General features: G+C 43.7%; 2 protein-coding genes across 6 annotated transcripts in view; one reads left to right on the forward strand and one right to left on the reverse strand.

Annotated features, from left to right (window-relative positions):
* The window catches only part of TBXAS1 (thromboxane A synthase 1), a 328,058-nt gene extending 322,951 nt beyond the window's left edge, over window positions 1–5,107 (forward strand). For 4 of the 5 annotated variants that reach the window (XM_048831171.2, XM_048831163.2, XM_048831187.2 and 1 more), the window contains 2 exons: window positions 1,604–1,766; window positions 2,381–5,107. In XM_048831171.2, coding sequence (XP_048687128.2) covers window positions 1,604–1,766; window positions 2,381–2,455 — 238 coding nt within the window. In that variant the 3' untranslated portion in view covers window positions 2,456–5,107. The remainder of the gene's footprint in view (window positions 1–1,603; window positions 1,767–2,380) is intronic. The other variant, XM_048831177.2, reaches the window with a different exon arrangement.
* A 3,639-nt stretch (window positions 5,108–8,746) lies between these two features.
* Window positions 8,747–13,045, reverse strand: part of LOC125627236 (protein mono-ADP-ribosyltransferase PARP12) — a 31,360-nt gene continuing 27,061 nt past the window's right edge. The window contains exons 11-12 of the mRNA XM_048831152.2: window positions 12,621–12,772; window positions 8,747–11,329 (exon numbers count right to left, since the gene is read on the reverse strand). Coding sequence (XP_048687109.2) covers window positions 11,019–11,329; window positions 12,621–12,772 — 463 coding nt within the window. The 3' untranslated portion in view covers window positions 8,747–11,018. The remainder of the gene's footprint in view (window positions 11,330–12,620; window positions 12,773–13,045) is intronic.

Below are 13,045 nucleotides of genomic sequence, written 5' to 3' on the forward strand. Positions count from 1 at the left end.
TTTCTCTTAAAAAAAAAAAAAAAAAAAAAATCCAACCCCGGTATTTTTCTCTCTGGCCTTCTGTTGGTGAACCATCCTCAGACTGATTATGTTGCATGAAGAAGAATTGGTTATCTGTAAGTTTACTGACCTTTAGTCCCATTGTTCTTGTATTTTGGGACATACCAAAAACGGGGAGACACATTTTTTCACTGCGCATGCCATCATGCTGAATACCTCGACCAAGTCCTGAGGCAGGAGGTGTCTCTCACTATGTGTTTGTACAGTTCTTAAGACAAGGGGGTCCCACTCTCTCTTTGAGGCCTTTAGGTGCTGCCATTAATACAACCAGCACATGATGATTTTGCCTTTCCAGGCTAGGTAATCTCAGTCTTGAAATAGCCTTCAAAAGCTCTCATCATATTCAAGGCCTGCTGTGTTCGTTGCCTGTCTCTGGGCCTTTCCGGCCCCCAGGGGCAGGAGCTGCAACTTTGGCTGGCCCTTGCACACGATGCGCACGTGGAGGGGAGGCTCATTGCCCCCCTCCCAGTACAAGTGCCCTGAAAGGTATGTGGATGGCTCAGCTGGCATTAGGGCAGTTCTGTACTGGCACACCAGCCTTTGGCTCCCTACGGTAAGGGAGAGCCTAGCCCAGTAAGAGCAGATATCTAGTGCAAGGGCACCTCTTGAAATGTTGTTGCTTTTCTAGAATGTTCACAGCTTTTAAGGGCAGAAGGCCCTAGATTTCAGATGGATTGCTGAGGACACGGAGCCCAATCCCTTGTCTGGCTAAAACTCCAAATCCAGACTGGCTGCTTTTCTGGAAGGTTTCCACCACATCCCTTGGTAGTTTGTTCCAAAGGTTACTCTTCCTTGCTGTTAAAAAAATTGTGCCTTTTTTCTAATGTGTATTTCTAATGTTTTTATTAGGTATTTTGAAAGAATTAGCTACCCTGGCCTCTTCTGGATGACTGCCACCTTAGTCCTCACTAGTAATTGAACTGGGCACCTCCAGAATTAAGAGCATGCATGCCTTCAGTTTGAGCTAAAAACCTAAATCCCCTACTTCCTCTATGGATGGAGCACACATAAAACAGTGGGATACATCTGTGCAATAAGAGCCTTCTTCCCCAGCCAATCAGATCCCTGCTTTCATATTCCTGTTTTTCTCATCGTCCATCCTGAAGAGAATCCCAGGCAGGCTCTACCAATTTACATTGCTTTTGCAATGCAGGGGCAGCATTCTTGCTCATTCTAGATCAGAGTTCATTAGTTTGCTCTTGGCATATGCAGGCAGTAATTTTGCCGTTAGTTTATGCATAGGGTCTGGGTTGCTATAACGCCCGAATTAGTGTTCCGTAGTTTCCTCAGATAATGAGTGTTTACTGAGGGCAGTTCATTAAAGACATCCTTTTTAAAATGACAAAGAAAGTCTGTTTGTCCTGCCGGGAGAACTACTCATTGACAAAGGACGTTTTAGTTTAGAGCAGAATTTGCTAACGGTCCCCTTGAGAATTGTTTACTGAGACCAATTTAAATCCAGCTTTCTCAAGATGTGAGCAGAAAAATCACAACAGTATGAAAACCGTTTCTTGAGCTGGTTTCCAATTTGCCCACCTTGCAGGTTCACAGCAGAGGCCAAACTACAGCAGCATCCCTTCACATACCTCCCATTTGGAGCAGGACCTCGCAGCTGCATTGGCATGAGGATGGCTTTGCTGGAGATAAAGATGACCCTGCTGCGGATCTTGCAGAAGTTCAAATTTGAAACCAGTCCCGAGACCCAGGTTTGTATATGTGGAAACTTATGGACGACACCTGTCAACTCTCTTGGGAACTGACAGACTGTTCTATAGGCGGCCGGTGATGTGTCATAGAGCAGTCATGCAAAAAAACTAACAGGCAGATGCGTATAATAAAAGTGGCAGCAGTGCTGAATCACAGTACTTTAATCAAAATATAACTGGATTTGTCATTTAGTAAATAAAACAAACTTCTATAAGCCATAGAGCCTACAGCCCAGATCCTCTGCTGGCGTAAATAGTCTATGTCAGTTTACACCAGTGTGTTTATCAGAGTACGTTGGTACTTCTGTGTTTGCACCTACTGTATATTTAGCAGCTCCAGAGCTTACGGCAGTTTATTTTATTTAGATTTGTAAGATACCTGGGCATCCACTGCCTAACCTAAAAAAAAAAATTATTTTTACCATTATACTGCCAACAACTGGCTATAAAATGGACACTTTACAACTTCCATGACGGCTGTATGAGTTAATCTCATAAAGGAAACTGAAAACATCAGTTTGTACTTGTGAAACTTTTACATGCATAGACCGCGCCATACACTGTGTGAAAGAGAGTAAGCGTATAAAATATGTAATTTATTTTCTCTTTTTCAGATTCCTTTGCAGTTGACATCTGTATCCTCATTAGCACCAAAAAACGGAGTCTATGTTAAGATAGTACCTCGATAGAGCAAAAACCCCATTCTGAAAGCCTCCAAGGAGGTGATCCATTGTTCAGTGGCTCGCTGATAGAGTGGGGGTAACATTTTCAAAAGTACTTAAGTGACTTGGGAGCCTAAATCTCATTGAAAGTCAATTGGACTTTAAATGGGTGGGCCAAAATCCTGCTGATTTTCAATGAGACTCAGGCTCCTAAGTCACTTTTGAAAATGGGACTTAAGTACTTGGGAAAGTTTTACCCAAGCCCATGACTGTGAATAGTCTCTGAAAAAGCCTCCCACTTTTCAGCCGCCTTAGTGGTCGTAACAGGGCCCACTTCATTTTACTTATCTACATGGGAGTTTGTCCAGGCTCCAATCTTAGCAGTCTGCACTCCTCACCTTCGGTAAATTTTTATAAGATGTTGAACAATCACTTGTTAGCTAACACGTTTTAACAACAGACCTTTAAATCTGAGTCTCAAACTCTGAAAGCCAACATGTGTGGTGGTAACAGCAAGGACTAGGAATCAGGACATCTGGATCCTACTCCAAACCCTGCAGTTGACCGATCTTGAGCAGATAGCCTAACCTCATGGTACCTGTCAAATGAAGATAATGCTTACTCACCTTTTGTAAAGCACTCTGAGACATTTGGATGAAATGTGCTCATATTATCCTCTAACTTTTGTTACAATGGATTTTAAAATAATGGTAAATGTCTGTATAAGCAGGACCAGACCAAAAAATGTTGTAGACTGCTATTAAGTTTTGTCTGTTACCGAATAGTATTTAGAGAACCTTGGAATATACAAGTTTGAAGTGTTCAGGAGAACTCGGGGAATTTTAGGATGACCTGAAGATGGTGGCACAGCAGGAGTTTTCCCAGCATGGCATGACGCTTTTCCTTTCTATGCATTTCAGTTGGCACTATACTTGGGCAGAGGAAATGAAGGAGGCTGCATGCACTAGTGCTTAAAGTCAAGGATTGGGAGCCAGGAAAATCAGTTCCAATAGCTACACTAACTCATTAGGCGACCGTGCAGCAAGTCACTTCACCAACTTGTGCCTCACTCAACCCACATAGGAAAGAATGTGGGTGAATGCTAGGCCCAGCGGCTGCCTGCATGTCTTCAGAGTCACAACAGCACTTATTTGATTCTTCAGGACCGTTTGCCCACAGCATCTGCAGTAGCTAAAAGCAAATTTTTCCATGTTTGGAATTTTTCCATATTTGCACACATGGAGCAAACGGTCTCTTCTGCTGCATCCTGGCCCACCCCAGCAGTGGCTCAAACTACAGTTTTGGGGGCCGCATGATACCTAGATAGAGGCAGAGAGTTTACTCCATACCCAACCCTAGGTGGAAAATTAAGAAAAAGGAAGAAAGTTGTCATAGGCCCAAGTTTTTGTGTGTGTCCCTGTTGCAGGCCCCTGGGTCCTATGTGGGCTAGTGGAGTGTCACTGAGCATCCTTCACACTAAGACACTGACCATTACAGCTGCAGCATGTTTAGAATTCCCAGCAGCCTCTACTGCTTCTTAAGCCTCAAGGAACTGTGGCCCAGATCCTCAGAGATATTCCACTGATTTCAATGGAAGTCAACGAGCCTAAACACCTTTGAGGATGTGGGCACTGGTCCCTTCCCAGGCAGACTAGCAGCACCGAGGACATTACGGATCACTAGAGGAAGTTCTATCCACTGAAGAAGGTAGGTCTCAGTTGGAGAGTGGGGTGGTAAGAGGCAGCCTTCCAAGTGTTCGGGGGAGATGTATATTATTTTCTTTAAACATAGGGCCCTACTTTGGTTTCCACTGCGGGCTGAGATCATGAACAAGAAGAAAGGAGGAGGTTGGTGAAGTTTATTCATTTTGCCAAAAATAGGTTATTTCCTCCACTGTGAAATTAAATTTTCCTTACGTTCCAGCCAGCTGAGCACTCATGAGTACTTTAAAAAAGCCCAGTGAGCTTTTGATAAAACTTAACTTCAGACTGCCCTTTAAAAAAGAACATCGGTTGCTAGTTGGGAGGGAGGGAGGGAGAGCCAGCCTGGTGCTCTGTGGGCCTCAGCCAAACCAGTCACACTTCTTTCCTAAAGCTATGCTCCAGGAAACACCAGCACTCGTGCATGGCACACACAAAACCTGCTGCAATATATTTCTCTGCAGCTGTGGTACAAATCATATTGAGTAAAGGCACTCGATTAGAAGACTGCTGCTGCTCCATGATTCCCATCTACAGTTTCTTGCTTGCATGTGGCATGTTGAGAGTGGTGGGATTGGCGCATGCTGCTTTCACCTCTTGCTGGTCATTGTGACCACACTTTTAAAAGTCATGCTCTCATCTTCCTTACCAAGGCTTGTGTTTAGTTCTGTGATGAGATTTTCTTCTCGCTTGAGTTCCAGCATAGTAACTGTGGATTATAGGCCTGAGAGTTAATGCTCCATCCATACTCCAGCCTTGCCATGCTGGAGTTTAAATGACTCAATGTGCCTATGAAATGAGCTGTTGAATTAATGGTCTAATCTAAAAAGGTGCAGCATGCACCGCTATACACAATTTTGCCTCAATTTTTTCAATAGTATATTATTTGTGGTTGTGATTCTAAATTATACCTGTAAACTGGAATAGTATAGGGTAGTCTCATTAAAGGTTTTTCCCATCCATTTGTCTTAAAGAAAAAGTGTTTGTCCTTTCTGACGGAGATCGCCAGAACACAGTAAAGGAAAGTCAGCCTCCCAGTTCTCTTCCAACAGTGTTCTCCTGCTTCCCCTCCTCCCCCCGACCTGCGGCCTGTAGGTCCTCCCTTTCTTCATTTTAAAACACACACTTTAGAGCCTAAACCCTTTAAGTCTATTTATTGCCATATTTATCCAAGGAATTGGACCTACCACAACATGTCCACTGGAATTTAAAAATTATTGTAAGAAAACAGATCAGCATAACTGATTGGTGCATGGGGTTCTAAGGCATGGAAACAGGCATCACTGAAGGGACTCGAGTAGTCAGAAACTTATAACTGACATGTATATTGCCACTCCAATGCAGGTACGTGGCTTAATTAACAATACAGTGACTGTCTTGCAAGACTTTTCAGCTACTATGTTAATACCAGCTTGCCCATCCCTGAATACAGGGCTGATTGCAAAGGAAGTAAGTGCCAACTGTAGTGACTTGTCCATTTTGAGGTAGCCACAGGTGCAGGTTAAGCCAGAATTCTGAATCTGAAAGTTAGCCACCGTTTTGTTCATTCTGTTTGGAGGCAGGCAGTGGCTTTGGACTAGTATGGCAAGCAGAAGGTTAAGAGGAAGAGAGGATGCCTCAGGACAAATGAAGAGTCCTGCACCCCACTGCTTCCTTTTAAATGGTAGTTGCTGGCCTGCCAACCCCTAACTTCGTTATACAACAGCACTTAATGAGCCTCACTCCACCACTGTCCTTGTAGAGTTCTGCATCATAACTGATGAAACAGGGTAGGGAGATGAACTCATCTTTGCCATCAAACTATGCCCTGAGGGTCTGAAAAGGGATAATAAATGACACTGCAAGCTGCCCTTCTGATGTTGCTCCCTCTCCTCACAGACATGAGATACAGGAAACTGTCATTCCCTCAAGGCAGCTTTTCCAATCCCATCTGCCACTTTTCTGGAAAAGGGGATGAGGGGAAAACAGCAGCCTGCCCCTAAAGCTGAGCTTCCTATCAAGACACACGATAAGAGGAGGAGAAGCAGAGAAACAGCTTCTTGGCTGCCAAAGCCTGCAGGTGCACCCGTTGCTGGGACATAACTGGAATTGGACATGTTGTTGAGCTGATTTGTTAGAAATTTGAAGTAGTTTGGAACTTTTCCTCACGGTGCCACAACAGAGAAGCCCCCCAGCTGTACTGGCTGCTGCTGTGGAAACAGGTAGAACTTCAGGAGGCAGGGGCTTCCCATGCTGCTAGAGCAGGGGTGGGCAAACGTTTTGGACGGCGGCCCATGAATGCTCATGAAGTTGGGGTGCGGGTTCTGGCTGGGGATGAGGGGCTTGGGAGGGGGAATCAGGGCTGGAGTGCAGGAGGTGGTCAGGGAGCAGGCTCCGAGCAGCGCTTACCTCAAGCAGCTTCAGGAAGCAGCGGCATGTCCACCGCTCCGGCTCCAACAGGGAGGCGCAGCCAGGCGGCTCTGCGTGCTGCCCTGTCCGCAGGCACCACACCCACAGCTTCCCTTGGCAGTGGTTCCTGGCCAATAGGAGCTGTGGGGGCAGCACTTGGGACAGGAGCAGTGTGTGGAGCCCCCTGGCTGCCCCTACAGGTAGGAGCCAGACTGGGGACATACCACTGCTTCCAGGAGCCGCGTGGAGCCACATCATGCATGGAGCGGGGCAAGACCTCAACCCCGGTCTCCGGTTGAAGCTTGAGGACTAGATTAAAACATCTGATAGGCTGCAGGTTTGTTTTAAAATTACATGAGACTACTTTAGAACAGGTCCTAGTCACTTGCAGACAGATGACAGAAAGCAAAGACTAACAATGAAACATCTTCAGGGCATTCATTTTGCAATCAATGCTAAAAGCTGTCACTTTAAAAGTGTATTTTTCTATAACTGTATGGGATAGAGAACCTTGCCAACGTAGTAGTTCACAAAGCACTTTTTAGGAGGGGGAATTACTCTTACTCTGGATTAAATGTGAAATTTTAAGGAAAATTCTGCAGCATAGTAGAAAGTCACTTCACAAAATAAATATTTTATATACATTTTCTGCTTTCTATTCTATGAGTAAAATGGAATTTCCACCTGAACTTTACCATAGATGCTGATTTGTTTAGCATATATTTATTGTTCCCTGGGCCTTAATAATAGCACCTGTATTGGAAGGGTTAGAGGTCAACTCATAAAGCTGAATCTCTCATCCCTTGTTATTGAGGAAAGTTATGCAGCAGGCAACAGGAAACAAGCTAATTTTTTTTAGACAGACATCAAGTTGGATCTCAGAGATGCTTGCTCTCTGCCTGGCTGCAGTTTGCCACCTCTATTCAAGCAGTTCGCAGGATTTCCTCAATTGTTAGTTATCTTTAAAACTGAGCTGACTCCCACAGCAATACTCACTTAAAAATGGAGAAGGCATCTGGAAATCATTCAAGGCACTTTTGAACAAGAGGCCTGACCTATTTACTGTTCATTTTCTATGACATGCACTGATCCAATGGTTAATTAACTACCCCCTAACAGCTGACTAACCTCCAAATTTCCCTGACCTTCCTCCCAAAATAAAGTACTTTAACTTGAGCCACAGAGGTCTCCCGTTACCTCCACTTTCACGATTGCTGATGTCCTCTCCTTAAGGTGGCCATGTGTCCATGCTTCTAGGTCCTGCCTTGCGTGAGAGTTTGACCACCGCCTCTGGAAACCTTTTCTTAAAAGTCCCCACTTCTAATCCAAACATTCACAAAACTCTACACCACACAGACAGAGCTGCCTCCCTCTCATGTATAAACAGACCTGGCCTCCACTCAGCCCTCAGATCAGGCCCTGGCTGCAGGTATCAGACTTGGCAATAACATAAGATAAAATGCTCACGCCTCTCCTGTCACTCCCCACATGATTCTTCGCTTACTGCTAAGATATGGCTGTTATCAAAGCCCTATAAATCAAGGCAGAAGCTGAATATCACTGCAAGCCTGAAATACTAAGTCAACAGGTAGACTCAGTTTCCATAGTACAGACAACAGGTTGGTCATAAAATGCTGAGGTACCCTACTGTGCTGCAGACTGCATTACTGTCAAGCCAGTTTTCCTTTCAACCCACCCTCCATATGCCTTCACAGGACAGGGCTGGTGGCAGAAATCCATGTAACCCAACCTCTCTATTATCCCACTCTAGAACACCACTCACGCATGTTCCAGACACTCAAGAGCTATGGCTATCGCTTGAGACAGTCAACATAAGTTTGCATATAATTTAGGTTTCATACGAGGTACCTTTTTTTAAAAGCCAATAATTTCCAACTGCACTGTAAACAGAGAACACTACAGACTCCCTTAGTTTGTAAGAACTTGAACATGAAAGTTCACTAGAACCCAAAAGTGCAATTCATGCTGCTATTTGCAGTACCCAAGATGAAAAAAGCAACAAAGCCTGTTTTTCCCCGGGGTGGAGGAAGAAGCTTCCTCAGCCTTTGAAAACTTACAATAAAAACTGCTCTGCTTTGCATGAAAGACATTCAGTGTGAATCTTTTGTTGCTACTTACCACAGTAAGAAACAAGGATCCACCTAGGTAGAAACATTAAAGAGGGTTAGAGGATACAAAGAGGCCACTATGTGACTCAAACCTTAACCAGTTTTCGGTTCAAAATATTTTAATTTGCATTAAAAAAGAGGAGCCATGCATATTGCCACAGAAGGTAGCATACATACGGCTGGGAAGAAGAAGATTCAATTTCAAACATTAAAAACATCGAGAAATAGGGCTACCGATTGCTTCCAGTTAGACATTTGTTCCTCATAGGCACTTAGAACATATGACTAGCCAATACGTTCACTGTAACTGAAAGACAGCTGCTGTAAGCCCACCATTCCCAGCCATTACAAAGGAGAGTGAGGATCCTGAGTAGTAGTCTCCTCTCTCCAAGCAATGCAAATGTTAAGCTTCAGTCACCAATATCATGATTGTAAATGAGAAATATACAGCTGCTTACGTTTCAAGGTACCAATAAAAGTCATATTATACCCTCCCCTACCAGGACAAACATGTACGGACAGTGAAAGCTTTAGTGGTTCATCCAGAATTGTCACAGCTCTCTAGTTAACGCATTCATTTGTTAGTTGCGGCAGCGTCATTACATAACTAAGTAGCTCAGCTGTTCACAGCAGGGCATTAGGCACTATAGTTTATTTTGTGTACATACGGACAGTCTTATTGACGTTCAAGGATGGGCAACCTTTAAATCAGTTCTTGCTATGCTTCCAGCTTTAGCACTTGCTTCCAATCTTTACCAGAAGATAGGTAGAGAAGTCAGAAGCGATCCAGGCAGTGTAAGTAACTAGTGATAATCAGAGGCATTATTAGGATTTTGAAGTTTCTTCTGCTCTCCCATATTGCAGCAGGCTTTTGGACAGAGCTTTACCCTGCACAGAAATACACCCTGGAAGGGAACGTATTAAAAATCTAGGCTTAACTTTTCATTCACACGTTAGTTAACAGGTGGAAGGGGAAAGCTTCCCAGAAGCGAGGAAAGCTCAGAAGTGCAGTTCTATTCTGAAATGCAACTACTGTATGTGAAATGGCACATTTACTCAGTCTATCTGTTCCTTGCATCTATAAGAACTAGAAAGCTGATTTCAGTGTCAGAGTTTTGATTGCTTTTGACTCTTGTTAACATACAGGAATGAACAGAGCCAAGATAAATAGCGAACTAGATTCTATCCTTTCTGATACATCAACAGAATTGTTTTCTATATTCCAATTACAGGACCAATCACTTAAACCTGTATAGCCCCCACAGAATATAGTGGGTTTGCACAGATGTCACTGAAGGCAAACGACATGACCTATGGAACCTTCATTACTGGCACTGATGGAGGAGGAGGAGGAGGAGGAAAGAACCTCACTCAATGCTTAGATCCCCAAGTTGAGTTTGCAGGGCTGACAACAAGGAAAAACAGCTTGTAAAAACTCTTAACCTGGAGCTACAGAGACAATAAACATGATCCCCACACTGATTCTTAAAGAAGAATCATGCTTTTTAAAAAATGCAAATGTGTATCTATATACCACCTCTGACAACTAGGAACAGATAAGAGCAGAAAGTTGTAGCTGCCACATCTCTCACACCATGTCAGAAAAACATCAATCCTACAGGCAAGTCTAAAAGAGAAAAGCGTAAGAAAAAGAGAAGTTCTTAGATCTTTTGCCTGAAGCAGTTCTGCTGGAGAGGAGAAAGAACACACAGCAACTGCTCCGGTGTCCCATCTTACATACCTAAGCTTGCCGCTGTTCCAACCAAATCACCACAAAGCCTGAGTCAAACTCATGTAACTTCACAGATTTAAAGCTTCCTGCGTTATTTTGTTTGTAACCCACATTTGGGGCTTAGCAGGCCTGAGGTATGAGGAGGAGAAACCCTTGGCAAGTAGAGGGATGTAGGTCACCCTGATGTGGTAGCAGTGATCCACAGGAGGGCCATGTGTGCAACAGTCCCCAGGGAACTATTACAAAAATTGCTTGCCCACAAGAAGCCTTGTGCAGATTCTGTCCTGGCAAACTAGTTTCACAGCTAACTTCACTAGGGGAGAATTCCTTTTTTTTTTTTTTTTTTAAGCATTTCATATGACATCGCAACCACCTGCTTTTCTATTACTTCATCTCACAGTGCAAGAATGATATTAACATCTACTGGATTTATTAAATCCCCCAGAACAGACTAACAATGGGAAAAACAAGTTAGCCGTACTAGAGAAACTTAGGAATAAAGACTGGGTTTTAGAAACTCATAAAAATACTATGTCTTTTCTAAAATTTCTTAAGATACTCAGCCCTGCTTACTGTTACAAGGAGAGGGTAGAGAGTCTACATGTGTAGAAAATGTACACAAAAAACTCTCCTCAGTTAAGTCAATTCCGAAAATAAGCAGCATGTGAAGCCATTGACAGAGCAGCTGCCACCGCCTGGTCCATGTATTCGATCAGATACTCAGGATAAATCTGATGTTTCTCAAAGATGACGAAGATAGACGGATTCGAAAGGCTATTCACGCAGCTGTCATAGAAATTGTTTCTGCTGTCCTTGGCGGGAGGACGAAGATAGGAAGAGCTACCAAGGGTAAAGTCCCCCACCAAGACCCGAGCCAGAAACATGGTCTTGATGTTTGAGGCCATCTTGCTATAGTTATCAGAGTACGAGGCATCCCTTGCAAAGTAGCTTCCTGCAGTAGACAAAGATAAAGTTGGTAAGATTGCTGGCTTCCTGGAATACATCGAGAAAACAACCCTAATCTTTACTGAGAGAATCAATCAGAAGCTGGTGAGAGATTTGTAAATAATTTCATGTGTGTTAGGCATCCTTTCCAGCATAATTTATCGTTAGGTATTACCACAACTTGATTTTTCACAAAACATGTTAGATATTACTAGTGTTTTTTTATTTTCTAATTTCTCTTTCCGAGAGTATGCTATTTGCCCCCAAACCCATCCCACCACACACACACACACACAAAGCTTATCGTAAGTTTTTGGAAGCTTGAAATTGAAGTATCTTTCCTTCCAAAATGTTCTAATCATCATAAGCAACCACTGGGTGAATAAACTCTGGAACGATAGATTAAATGTTTAAAAAATTAAAGCCCATTCTGTTTCACTTGATATGTGGATCCTTTGCTGTAAACAGGGCAGTGGCAGGGACTATCATTTTCTAGGGATGGAAGGAATACTGAAGCAGAGCGTAGTTTACTTGCATGGCATCAGAGACCAACTAAATACCACTTCCTCTTGGGGTTCAGAGAAGACAAGCCGCAGCTCCAGGGGGGAGGAACACAGACAGGCGTAAGGGGGCCAAGAGTGGCACCCCAGCTGGGGCTGGCTGCCAGAGCCAGGAATAGAGCTGGCTGGCACCCCCTTCCCCCTGTGGGGGCTGGCCCACACCCAGACGCACCCCCCCAAACATTACTGCGCACCCGCCCTTGTGGGGCACCCCTCCCCCCCCACCACAGTTTGCAGACCTCTGGTCTAGTCTGACCTCACGTATGACATAGGGCATAGAACTTCCCCACAATAATTCCTAAAGCAGATCTTTTAGAAAAAAGACATCCAATCTTGATTTAAACATTGCCAGTGATGGAGACTCCATCAAACCCCTAGGGAAGTTGTTCCAATAATTAATGACGCTCACTGTTAAAAATTCATACCTTAAATTTGGGTGGGTGACGTGTTGACTGGAAGCATTCCTGTCCCCTCTTCTTTCCACACAAACAAGTGGGTTTACACTGCAGTGTGGAGCACATAGGCCAAGGTCTGCAGAAGTGCCTGAGCTCCAGCTGAGTGTGTTTGTTACATTGCCACATGAAGTGGTTAACATTAACACTACCCATTTAGGCATACAAGTAATACCTAGCTCAGGTGAATGCCTCTTCCCTCTGCCATTCTCCAGTTCCAACTACTGCTGGGCTAGAGAAAGTTCTCTCTAAATCAAAGTTAGCAGAGCACAAGCTCGAGAACTACCTTTGCCATAAGCTGTCCCATGAAGACCACAGATTCTCCAGTCAAAGTTCTGCTGGCAGATGGCATCAATATGCTTTTTACTGGTCCCATGAAATAAGAGTCTTTCACACACATCTTTTCCTCCATTAGTCTTCAGCATTTGCTCTTTCTGCCTGTAATAAAAAGCATCGTCAAAATTCCACAGTGCAGAGCCAGATTATTTTAGCCAAACAGGTTCCAATGAGGTAGGCACTCAGATTATTTGTGATGAGTGTTACAGAGTGCTCAGATTTTGCAAAATATTTTAATACTTTTTTAAATTTGAGTAATTGCACAAAAGTATGCTTTTAAAAAGGCCTGCTTTAAACAGAAACAGAAGCGAGATGCACCATGTACTCAAATATACCTGTGTAAGAATTTATAAGGCTCTAACTGTAGCCAAGAAT

Source organism: Caretta caretta, chromosome 1 (genome assembly GCF_965140235.1).
Source record: "Caretta caretta isolate rCarCar2 chromosome 1, rCarCar1.hap1, whole genome shotgun sequence".
In the NCBI taxonomy this organism is placed as follows: Eukaryota; Metazoa; Chordata; order Testudines; family Cheloniidae; genus Caretta; species Caretta caretta.